We start from the raw sequence: 13,171 nt of genomic DNA on the forward strand, positions 1-13,171 counted from the left end.
TACATAGCAACATGTCAGGGAATGAAAAGGTTAAATTTGACTATAAATTATAATCATTAAACATCTGCTTTTGTGAGACAAGTATTTAAAAATGTTTTTAAACATTTGTTCTAAAGAAAAGGAAGTTAAGTAAGCTCAGAGGAATGATAAGTGGCTACATTTCCATCTGAATAAGAGCTAGTACTGATTTTCCTTCTGTTAGAATTGGAATGGTTTTGCCTAAGAAGTTAATGACATTTTAGTAGCAACAGAATGTTAAGGATGCTCATGAACAGCTTTTAGTAGGGGTGAGGCAATACTTTTATTTTTTATAGTTAGTATATAAAATTACTTTATTTTTATAAAAAATGGTTTATATAATACTTTTTAAAAACTTAGTGTAAGCTTTTTTAATACTTAGTAGTGATGAGGCAATATTTTATTTTTTATAAGTAGATAGTATTGGATAATTTATAAGGGGTTAAAAATAAAACAATTATTTCTGACAACAGTCCCCAGGTAGCTTGAGGTTTTAGAATAAATCGTGGAAAAGAATGAACACCATGTTGGATATGATTTTGATTTGGTGGCATTGTATGTTACTGTGGCATAAGCCAAAGTATTGGTAAGTTTTCGATCAGTAGAAAAAAGGAGAGAAGGAAATTCAGGAGAATTGAAAGTATCTGAAAACAATGAGAAATCAGAAAGTGGCAACAGTTTTCCTTGTTAATGGAGTAGGAAAAAAGAAAGGGAAAGGGGGAGAGGGAAGTGCTGTCTTTTATTATTCATTTATTTAGTTTATTAGGAACATTAAAATACTTTTATTTATTAAATTCTAATAAACACTCAGTACTTAAGTATTTTAAATGTTATTTGTGTTTGTCTTACTTTTCCTGATTCTAGAGAAAGTTTCCGGAAGGATTAATGGTTAATTATGTTTCATTGTCTGAAGTGTTTTTGGCAGTGTTTTGTCCAGGAAGCAAAATGTTAGATATCATTGTATTTAATTTTTGATATTTAATTCTTTTGTTCAGGAAGTAAATGTTAGATATTATTACCATATCATTTACCTGAAAATGCGTAATTTGACAGTTGGTAAGCTTTAAGTCTGAGTATTTATATATATATTTTATATTTGAGCAGCCTTTTAAATGTCCAGTGACTTATATATTTACTTACCTTAGTAACAATTTATGGTGGACAAATAGAAAAATAAGGCTGGGTTGTTTTTTTTGTTACCCTTTGTGATAGAAGTATGAGAAAGATGTTAACACTATTTTATGATTCAGAACAGTTTCTTACTTAATGGTAAGAGTAAAATAAAGCTTATTTTCAAAAGACAGAATTATTTTAAATTTTAAAATCTCAAATATTTAGGACTTCTCAGTTTGAGTTGTATTTTTGTGTTGACAAGTGAGTACTTTTAATACTTGCTCTAGAAGACAAAACCAGAATATTTCCTCTGTGATTACTCTGTAATTTGCAATCTAAAATAAGTGCAGATGGGATAAGACAGTATTTTGAGGATTACTGGTTTTTTAAATCACTCATATTTTTCTTTGTGTAATTTAGAATTGCTTTTATGTAGGTAATGATAACTCGTGCAGGTTTGAAAAACAGTTTGTTTTTTTATCTCTTCTTCTCACATAACACAGGTGAAATTAGTGAATATTAGAAATGATGACATAACAGATGGAAATCCCAAATTGACTTTGGGATTAATATGGACAATAATTTTGCACTTTCAGGTAAGCCCAATTTTTCTTAATTGTCACTTCTTTTTAGCCTCTTGTTGCTGGTTTTCAAGTGGTTCATATGGAGGGTGAATCAAGTGCATTCATGTCTTATGAAAGAAAACAAATTTAAGGCTTCTTTTCTTAAGCATTGTATTTGGATCGTTCCTTTCAAGTAACATGCTGCTGCATGCGAACCTGGCCCCCCGTTTCCTGGTGTCCATAAGCTTAAATGGTTTTAGGGCAATGCTTGTAATTTCAGAAGACAAAGATTTCTTTTTATTCAATGTAGACACATTTTTTTTTGTTTATTGGACAATATTACCTGACTTAGACACATGAAAATTTTGTGACTCAGTCCTTATTTAGAATGATTTTTCTTGGTATTATAGTTTGTCAACGATGCAGACTATTTTCTCCTATTGGTAGACACTAGATGGCAGTATCGTTATCATAAAGAGATCTGAATTAGAAGTGTCCATGTTTTTTGTAGAGCTCTGCTTTTTCAAACTAAATTTGAGGAGAGTAAATGTAAATGTATTAACCATGAATTAGCTAATAAATCTGTGCCAATTTAGGGCTGATTTTGATTTTGATTTTTTGTAAAATGATACATTTTGAAAAAAAGCATCTTCATTTGATTTAAGGTGAGTCCTAACTTTGGCGCTTGCTTTAGTTTATTAGCCACATGCCTGCTCACACAGTGTTCTGTGTGCAATCCAGAGCCTGACCCATGGTAGGCACACAGCACATCTTACTGATCAACTGCTATGCAGTTGGACCTTGAAGGAGGAAGAGAGAGCTTGCCAGCTTCAGAAGGGAGCTGGGGTTTTGAACCGAATCTTGAGAGGAGTAAGACTTATTTCTTATTTTTTTAAAATTTGCCTTGGATATAGGGTTTGCAGGGGAATGGTGGAAAATAATGTGCGTGTGGCTCATTTGGGAACAGGATAAATCTGATAGGTGTGGAGAGCTGGAGGAATTGAAGTCTAGGTAGTTTCCAGGACCTGGATAGGCAGTTGAGCAACGTTGAAGCAGTAAGAAATCAGAGGAGGCCCAGGTAACCACGTGTCAACCAGCCAGACCACAGGGCAGCTAATATAGATGAATGTCCCCTCAGCTGGGCTGTTACTGTTGGCAGTCAGTAACAAGAACTGGTGGCAGGACCCTGAAGGTCTGAGGGTTCCCATTACGAGAGGACTCCATCCTTAGGGGCCCTGGGGGACTGAGCAGTAACCGAGGTAGGAATTTGGGCACAGAGCCAGACCTTGTTACCAGAATTGGGTAAAGATTACGTAGAACTGGCTAAAAAGCAGATTTCATGTGGAGTTCCTCAGCAGCTTTCTCAGGGTCCTTTAATTAGTCCCAAGTGGACCAGGTCCCAGAACTTTTAGTAGGGTGGAAAGTGCAAGAACCCCATGTGGGAAGGTTAGAGGTCTGTTGGAGCAGGGAGCCAACCACATCACTGCTGACAGAGCTGGTGAGCACACAGGCTGTGTCGGCATTTGAATGTCAGAGTGAGAATCGCGGTGGGGCTGGGGAAGGCACCCAGGCTTTGAAGGGAGGCAGGGCTGAGTTTCATTGTTGGTTCTTTTATTTATGGCTGTGATGGCATTGGGTAGATCACTTAACCACTCTGAGCTTGGAAAATAATGTTTTAGGGAATGGAATCTCTCAATTCTATGTAAAAAAAAAAAAAAGAGAGCAGAGTCCATAGTCAGGGAGATAAGCAAAGAAACTGAGGTGGTGATCTCAGAGTGGAGTGATAAAGGCCAGGACTTAGATAGGAATGAAAAATTGAATTCAAGAGGGGACATTGTGAAGGAAGAAAGGAAGGGACTTGGCAACAGAACATAGACAATGAAAGAGAGGGAAGATAAAAAACCAGTAGACTACCAAGAGGAATGAGGCTGATGGTAAGGGGAAAACTAAAGACCTTCTGGGTGGGTTTGATGGCTTAGTAGGATGGCCTGTGCATCTGTCTGCTGAGCAGTTGGAGGTATGTGAGCAGAGCTGAGAAGTCAGAGGTACAGATAATGAACTTGAGAGTTATCAGTATACAAGTGGTCATTGAATCTATTGGAGAGAAGAGATCTTCAGAGAATTCATGAGAAGAGCACAGGTGGAGAATAGCCGAGAGCCAAGGACAGAAATTTGGGGAAGGCCCGTGATTAGGGTGCAGGAAGAAGAAGATCCATTTGGAGAAACAGAAAAGGAACATTTGGAGAGATGGACGAAGCAACAAGAAAACGTACTGCTGTTGAAGCCAACGGAAGAGAATTTAAGTAGAAAGGATTGGTGAACCCTATGAAATGGCCCTGGAGAGCTTGAGAAAATTCAGACTGAGTACGGGGTAATAGTTTGGTCTAGAAGGAGACATTGGAGACCTTGGAGAAAACACTCCCAAAATACTAGGAGCAGAAATCAGAAAATAACAGACTGAAATGTGAGTGAATGGTTGGATATTAGAAACAGTATATTGAGACCCTAGGTTTGAGGAATTTAAAGTAAAAGTTCATTATATATTAAGAAAGCCCTTTGGAGTTCAGGGGTCATTGGAGGAGAGAAGAGGACCAGCCACAGAAGTACCAAAAGAAGTTTTTCTTCCAATATGATCCTGTGGCATGTATTATGGAATCCAGTATATTTTAGGACCTGAATTACCAGACATTGTGACTGTTAAATTATCACCAACATTTAAAAATTCAGACCAAGATCTATTTTATATGGAACACATCAGTGTTTTGGGAAACAGAAATGTTCTTTGTTCTTTAAATGAAATAACTTTTCTTAGCACTAGGATTTAGAATCATTTTACTGGTTGTGCCAAGATATAAGGCTATTTATAGCAGTGATAATCATTCTCATTCAAAGTGACTGGGCTTTTTTTTCCCCTCTATACTTTACATAAATAAAGGAAGTAATTTCAGAAGACCAATAATAAATAAAATATTTATTTTTGACATATTTGTTATGAGCATCACGAATTGAAAGTCTTTTCCAGTCAGGCTGTCTGAAGGTGAGCATTATGAACACAGTAATCTACCCCATGTGATTGGCCACCATATGCTAGATCCAGAGATACTAAGATAATGAAGCATATTGTTCTATTGGGAGAATGTTCATGAAACTGACTGTAATCCAGGGTGATGAATCGAGGGCAATATAAATAAAAATAGGGATGCAGAGGAGGGAGTGTTGTGGGAGGATCAAGAAAGTGTTAGAGGTTGAGGGAAATTTTCACTGATGCTAGAGACAGGCTGTGCAAGATGAATGCCTGCTACCCAGCGGAGACTCAAGGGCCGTTTCTGGGAGAGGGAGTGGTGTGCAGCGGCCTGAAAATGGACAGTTGCTCAGTTTGGCAGGGCTGGAAGGAAGGGCGGGTAGAGAGGGCAAATTGATGGTTGCGCCTCTATCATGTCCATACAAATACCAGCCATTATATTCTTAAATTCTCTTGCGTCACGTGCCATTTCCATTGAAGACATTGAAAATAATATTAAAAACAAACAAGCAAACAAACCTGAGGCTTTATTTTTGTCAGCTTGTCTTTCAGGATATTCAGCTTTTGCCACTGGAAATTGTTTACTTTCCCTTTAAATGATTAAGGAAAACCTCACCATGCAGGCCTATTATTGACAAATAGCAGCGTTGCAAACTTGAGTTTGATTGAAATTCTTGTTTAGAAAAATATAATGAGTTCCATCTTTTGATCAATCTAAAGACTACTTAGAGGAAGGCAATTATCAATTTTTTTTTAAATTAGTCAAATGATTTCTGCTTACGTGTAAGTCCAGTCGTGCCATACTAATTTCCTTTTTCCCATCTGTGACTCCGTGCTGGCAATATGCACACCTTTGATAGTCACGTTCCATACTGATTTATGATTTTTACAGCAAGGCCCTAGTAAAACTGCGTAATATTTAACTAGGGTACAAGTATAAAAGTTACATGTGAAGTTTAACTGCCTTCGTTCATGTGTAACAATGCCCAGGTATTTCTTTTGGCTAAACGTCCCATGCTTAAATCATAAAACTTATCCATTTGCTTATATGAAAATCCTAATGATCAGGTAATGGAAATGGCTTGGAAATTAATGTCATATGAAAAGTATTACAAACTATTTTACAAGACTGACGTTAGAAGCAATTTTAATGCAGCATTTTAAGTGGTTAGTATTTCTTTTCTCTCCTTCAGCTATTGAATCAGCCTGTTATTTTTTATGGCTGCTCTTCTGAGTGAGAGTCTTAATATAATTTACAGAGATTTTTGAGCCTTTTTTTTTTTTCAAGTACCAGAATTAGTTGGTGTTTAAGAAAAAAAATTATATGGTAGGGACTCTCCGAAACTAAATTTGAAAGCACTTTGACCCCGGGTTTGAAAGGCACTTTGCCAAACGTCTCCTGGCTGGTATTTGCTTTCTGTTTGCTCTCAGATTTGTTGAGCCACCAGTAGTTTCAAAGGTTAACACAAACTTTGCTAGTGTAACTGCATTTCAGAAAACTGAAAGTTAAAGCGAGGGGTAGAATCTTCCAGTACAGTAAAGCTCAGGGTTGGCTTTGAAAGCTCATCAGTGTGATAATTTGACAGTGAGCAGTACTGTTTGTCTAAGAGGATTGGTGGCCAGAAATAAGCCACGGTGTCTAATGAGACACAGGGACCCAGCTGGGCAAGGTGCCATGGCATTTCTTGCGTGTGCCTTTCTCATAAGCAACATGGCCTCAGGCTGAAGTGGACGGTCACAAAGTCTGAGGAATTAGAGGTCAGAGTGGAATTTTCGGACTTAATGGAGATCTAAGTAAGCCCTGGATTTTGAAATGAGTGAGTCTGTGGAACTGTGATTTCCTGCAAATCAAATGGGGAATATCTGTGGATGTGTACGAGCTGAGAAGGAAGAACAGTATTTAGACCCTGCGAAAACTCCTTTCAGCCCTGAAAAATATTCTCCCGGAAGAAAATATTTCAGAAGAAAACCGATCAAGAAAATTGTAGATGACACGGACTCAGCAGAGCCAAACAGTGAAAATGAAGGCAAGAAGCGCAGCACTCGGCTCTCCAAAGGACAGCCAGCTCTTTTATCCAGGGGCCTGGCACGAGAGGAATCTGTTACCCCAAACCTCACCCTGGAAGGTGGTAGTCAGCAAGAGAAGACAGAAGTGGGAGTTGACGATGTTAAACAGAAACTTCTGCCGAGTGCTGCGGGCGGTTCATCTCCCCATGTGAACATTTCTCCTGCTCCTGACAGTGAAACAGAAGTAAAAGTTAGTGCACTGGATGCAAGGATTTCAGAAAAAGACAGCACTCCATATTGTGCAAAGAGGAAACATTTAGATGATGTCAACACAAGAGAAATAACATTCCAAAGAAAATCGGATGCTTTTTCTTTACGAAAGGCAGCCAGCTTGAGTTCCATTCACTATGGGGCCGAGAGATCACTTGGAAAAAGTGGGTTTTCGGAAGACCCATCAACGAGTTATAGCAGTGTTCAAGAAAAGCAAAATGCTGAGAGATTCCACCCTTGTGCAATACACCATTTTCACTTTGAAAAAAAGAGATGTCACTCTCTCTGTACTAATGTGTCCTCAACTTCCAAGGACACGGATGGAAACAAGGTAAGTGAAACGTGGAGACTGAGTTTAAGGTGTAAATAAGAATATCAGCTGCTCACCTCTGACTGAGAGTCTGTAATTTAACCTGTTAAAGGTTATTTTCATCTTTGTTTATGTGAAAGCTGTAGAGTTCTTGGTGCATTTTATTCATAGCCTTAGGTTTGATTTTTACGACTTTATTTTTTGTGATATCCACATTCTTTAATCACACTTTGATTTTAAAACCCTGTACATCTTTGTTAGTGTTGCAAGACTCAGAAAAGCGTTGCTTTAAGACAATGCACATCTTTTGAATTTCTCTAGTTCAAATGTCTTGACTTTTCCTATGGAATAATTTTTGGAAACTTAGCTGCACTGTCGGTAACAGTTAAATCAGAAAATAGTAACGACAGGACAATAGCTTCATGACAAATGTAGGGACCACAGCATGCAATTATCAGGCAGTCCTGACTTGCTGATCTACATGTTTAAAAAGCCAAATTCCAGTTCTCTATCAGTTTTCATGAACAAGCACACTGACATAATTGCTTTCAATTCTGTGTGTGTGTGTGTGTGTGTGTGTTTGTGTGTTTGTGTTGCGGGTGGATGGCATAGATGAAATTGCCCGCATCTATTCTGACTCTTTGTTATGTGAGTTCTTCCCTTGCCCCAGTCTAAAATCAGAAATGATTTGGGCAGCACGTCATAAGAATTTGAATATGACACAGACTGCTGGAAAGTTGAGATCTTTATTCCTAACACTGATATTTACCTTTAGACAAGTTACTTCTCTGAGGGTTTACTTGTCTTTAAAAGGTCAATGAATATTTTTTTACTTGCTTGAGAAGTGCATTATCCATACAAACTTTCCATGTTGCTAGTTGGGAGTTGATGGCTTTTTCTTTAAGATATTCCTGACTTTGTCTTTTAACAAAAAAATCTGGACATAAATAGTACATGTGTGTTACACATTTTTGGCAGGGTCATTGTATCATTGGGCAGAGATCATTTGCACAGTTGCAGAATGAGGTTTTATTAGGGTTAGTGTGCACGATCCTCATTGGCCTTAGCTGCTGAATTCCCTGAAGGTGTTCCTGTATATATTCACTGCCACACCTTGCTGGTATTATGTCATCCGTTCTATTTACATTTTACAGTGGTTACATTTTAGAAAGGAAGCGTCCGGTCTCTGTCATGAGGCACGTACGGCTGGCGTAAAGGTCAGTGCAGAGAGAAACTACTTGGCCGCTGCGTGCTGAGTGTAACCACAACTTTCCTCACATATGTTTTCCAACTGTTTTTTGCATAATTTGGCTTCCAGTAAGCCCTTCATTTTTCCTTTAGTGGAAATTCTTAAAGTCGGTTTCCTAAGTGCTACATAAGCCTTTTTTTCCCTTGCATTGTCCTCATGCTAAGGATTTTATCCTTCTTTCCGCTTTGTGTATCTAATGATTTTTGAAACTTGAGTGGAAAGTGTATGTGACAATAAGTCACCGACCTGCCCATCAGATTTGGTAAACAATTGTGATAAGGAGGTACTTAACAAAGCCTCAGATCTTCTAGGTAAATACTGAATAGGGTAGTCATTACTTCTCTGAAGAGTTGGCCGTCTCACTTGCATGTGGTCCAAATAAAGACTTTATTCAGTGGCATGAAAAGAGTCAGAACCAACAGCCTAGCTACCCCTCCGAGGACATTCTTCCTGTTGTCTTGGAGATAGTTGACTCTGTTTGCTTAATTATCTTCAGTTAGAATTTTGCACAGAACTCTTTATCTTGCATTGGATTTTACATTTTTCATTGGAAAATTAGATGCAAATGAGAACTCTAAGCCCCTTCATTAGTCCATGTTACATCCCCGAAATGGCCTGTTAGCCAGGATGGCTTTTATTTGTTCCTTCAAGATCTTTCTCATACCTTCCCTATTTGATCCATTCTGACTCTGTCAGTTGTGTGCACGGTTGGGCTCCATGACTTTTGAGTCAACCTCCCACTAGAATAGTGTGCAATTCTTTGAACTTATCTTAACCTTCAGCTTAGTTTAAGCCTCTGACTTGACCTTGCCTGGTCCTTTGAAATTTGTCATTCTTAGTATAGGTGACCAGCCTACCTCCTCTTTAAAGCCTTGCAATCATGTGCTGACCTACAGTGGCCACCCAGGCTTAGAGGTGCTGTGGAGGTGGCTCAGCCAGCCCCTGCTTGAGTGCCTACTGAATACAAATCTCATAAGCATGTTACATCTTGACTAGGATACGGAGATGTAAATAAAAAAAAAGGAGTATCTTAGATCTGTATATTGCTTTGGAATTGGGAGAATGATTTCAGACAGTATCTTTTGAGTATCCTACCAACTGTATGAAATAGGCAAAGTAGACAGTTCCTCTTTTATAGAATGAGGAATTGGAAACTCAGAGAGATTAAATAACGTCCTGAAGGCAACACAGTAAACGGCAGTAGCTGGGTTAAACCATGGCACGGCATCCCACTTTGGTTAATTTTCATATTCTGAAGGAGACAGCTGTGAGCTCAGAGCAGGGGTTGCATTTATAGGAGTTGGTGTTCGTCTATGAAGGATGAGTGTTATAAACAGAGGTGGCAAAGGCAGGACCATGTTTGGGGACAGGGAGTAATGAGCACATTGTCTGCACCTTCTTCAGGGATCCCTTATTTGTCTAAGACTCACGTGCTCCCTGACCATGTGACAAGGTCTCCTCCCTTTGCTCTTAAACTTTTCCCAGAAAGCATTCTTACTACTTTAGTTTCACAAATTGCACCTCTTCCCAGTCTTGTTATACTGATCTCAGCAAAGACTGTTGTTTTCTCGGTTTGTAGGCTGTTGGTTCTCTAACTGACCACATGTGTAGGTGTCTCCTGAGGAGCTTTTAAAAACCACAGCTGTTTGGATGTCAGCCCAGTGATCCTAATGTCAGAGATGAGGGTGGGGCTCCGCAGGTGATTCTAATGGTCAAGACTATGGATAGGCAGCTTATTTCTTTTCTTATTCTACAGCAGTGCTTTTCAAAGTGTGACCCCAGGGTCCCTGCAGTAGAATCATCTGGAATGCTTGTTGAAAGCGCCTTACTCCAGATTTAACTTGACCAGAATATTTTCTGGTGGGACTTGAGAGACTGTTGTGTATGTTTTACGCACGCTTTAACGTGTTCCTTAAAGACACACTAAATTTTGAGAATGAGCGTCACTCTAGCTTAGCATTTACCATCTTGTTCTCTTCTCAATGTGGGTTTTCTGGTAAGCAGTGTGGATTATGGGCCTGGAAGGCAGGAGGTCTGAGTTCTAGTCAAGCTTTGCCACCAGAGAGCTGTGTGACTCGGACAGCCTTCTTGGTTTCAATAGATCTCAGTTTCATTTTTAAGACAAGGAGCATATTGAACTAGATCCTGATGCTCCTGTTAATAATAAGGCTATTTGTCGAATCCTACTATAGCCAGACACTCCACCATTGTGTTATTTAATCTTCAGAGCAAGCCTGTGAAAGGATTCTGTTATGAATCCATTTACAGCGGAGGAAACTGAGCCTCAGGAAAGTTAAATAACATGCTCAAGTCACTCAGTTAGTAAGTGGAAGAGCTTGGATTTCACCCAAAATGGTCTACCAAGCTGAACTCTTAACTGATACAAGTTACCCACCTTTTCCATATATATCTCTTTCAGTTTTAAGTTTCTGTGAATCCATGTGTGTAGCTGCCTACCTTTTTGTTTGTTTAGTATTCTCATCCCTTCTTCCATCCCTCCCTTCTTTTGTTTCTCTACCAAACATTTGTTATGTACTTGTTATATATTGAACCAAAATTAGACACTCTGAGAGAAATAAAATATGACCCTTTTCTGCATGCATTATATCCCATTGTTTGTTCAGAACAAATGGCAGGGACCGTGGCTGTAAACCTAGTCACCTGAAAGTTAGGCTTCTGGAATGATGATCATGAATAATCTTAACTTCCCACCATCCTGTGTAGCTATGTTAACTCGTGAAAAGTGGACTATTTTATGTTTCTTTTCATCTTTTGGTAAATTGTCAGCGAATAGTACAGTGGCCAAAAGGAAACAAGCCAAGAAGAGAAGGATGAGAAGGAGTGTGGATATTGTATAAATTATTTCATCAGTGTCTGAATAATGAAGAGTTGAATGTGTTTATTAATTGACTTTTATATTATAAAAACTTAAAAAAAAATGAGAACCATCTCAAAATCTTAGAATACAGTCCTGCACTGCGTAACAACTTTCAGTCAAGGACAGACCGCATATATAATGGTGGTCCCATAAGATCGGTACCAGAGAGCCTAGGTGTGTAGTAGACTATACCGTCTAGGTTTGTGTAAGTGCACTCTGTGATGTACGCACAACCACACAATTGCCTAACCACGCCTCCCCAGAACATGTCCCCATCATTAAGCAACACATGACTGTACGTTAGTATTTTAAGCTCACTGAAGTATAATATTTATTTCTTTACTCAAGCCTTTTGTGAATGTTAGGCTCTAGAATCTTACTTAGAATTCAAAGACTAGGATAAAATCTAAATGTTTCTCCTTTCATGTGGTAGCTTTTTGCTATAGATCTTGAAAACAGAGGTCATTTGGTAATTCATTTCTTTCTGAACCATTTCATCATTTTTAATGAAAATGCTTTTGTTGATTTTTTTTTTTACCATTTACAGTCATTTGGATTTCATAACTAGTTTGTGAAAATTTAGTTATAAAATAGTTGCATAGAATTTGAGTCTCTACCAGCATTATGATACCTCTGCCTTTTCAGTTAAATGAAGGAGAAGCAAAATTTTAAAGTCCCCTGCTGTACAAGACAAACAGTTATATCTGTGTTAGTTTTCCCTCATATTTGAGTAGGGAATAAATGAGCGTTTGCTAAAGGAAGCTTTCAATTTAGAGCATTAGTACTTGAACTTTATCAACTTGCTGCTTTTATCCTCTAGTTAACTCTTCCTTTTAGGGAGACGATTTTTAACTAGATAGGATTTTCAAAATATTTGTGCCATCTTTGCAGTTAAAAATATTTTGGGGAGCGTTTTCACACATTTTTGAAACTTGGAAGCAGGCATTAAAAATGTGTTGATTACATTTGTTTCTGCCAAAATAGTTGAAACGTCTTTGAAGAGATTGTCTTTGGAAGCGAACGTCTTGGCTTGGAAATATTTGCCGGTGTTGACAAATTCAATATGGAGTTTGCCTTTGCCTGACTACAGTGTCAAGTAGTGTGAATAAAGGAGTTTAGCAATAAAACTCACCCTGGTGCACAGTTCCCTCGGCTCACTACTCTGAACCCTGGGTGCATGACGTCCTAGTCTCTCAGCAACTCTCTGAGGAGATACTTTACATGAGAGGAAACTGAGGCCCAGAGAAGATGCAGGGCCAGGCAGTGGTGGGGTCAGGAATCGAACACAGGTCACCACCCTCCACAGCTCTGCGCCAGTCTTCCTCCCAATGGTAAACTTTTACCTTTGAAATAATTATGTTAAGAGACTCATGAGGTAGAAGAATCTTGAGATCTGCCTTTTCCAAACTGCTTCTTTCATTCTTATTAATACCTGAACTCTCTCAAATAGAGTATGAACTCTGTTTTTCATGTTAGCAAAAATATATGAAGGCGGGGCTGGCCCCGTGGCTGAGTGGTTAAGTTCGCGCGCTCCGCTGCAGGCGGCCCAGTGTTTCGTTGGTTCGAATCCTGGGCGCGGACATGGCACTGCTTGTCAGACCACGCTGAGGCAGCGTCCCACATGCCACAACCAGAAGAACCCACAACGAAGAATACAAAACTATGTACCGGGGGGGCTTTGGGGAGAAAAAGGAAAAAATAAAATCTTTAAAAAAAATATATATATGAAGGGATTGGATTT

At 38.8% G+C, this 13,171-nt stretch overlaps 1 protein-coding gene across 48 annotated transcripts in view; it reads left to right on the forward strand.

Annotated features, from left to right (window-relative positions):
* DST (dystonin) overlaps positions 1-13,171 on the forward strand; it is a 438,190-nt gene that overhangs the window by 222,367 nt on the left and 202,652 nt on the right. For 46 of the 48 annotated variants that reach the window (XM_070514637.1, XM_070514639.1, XM_070514651.1 and 43 more), the window contains one exon: positions 1,635-1,727. In XM_070514637.1, the coding sequence (XP_070370738.1) occupies positions 1,635-1,727 (93 nt within the window). Of the gene's footprint in view, positions 1-1,634; positions 1,728-6,145; positions 7,325-13,171 lie in introns of those variants that run through there. The other 2 variants (XM_070514656.1, XM_070514658.1) reach the window with 1 other exon arrangement.

The sequence above is a fragment of the Equus asinus genome, chromosome 8 (assembly GCF_041296235.1).
Source record: "Equus asinus isolate D_3611 breed Donkey chromosome 8, EquAss-T2T_v2, whole genome shotgun sequence".
Lineage (NCBI taxonomy): Eukaryota > Metazoa > Chordata > Mammalia > Perissodactyla > Equidae > Equus > Equus asinus.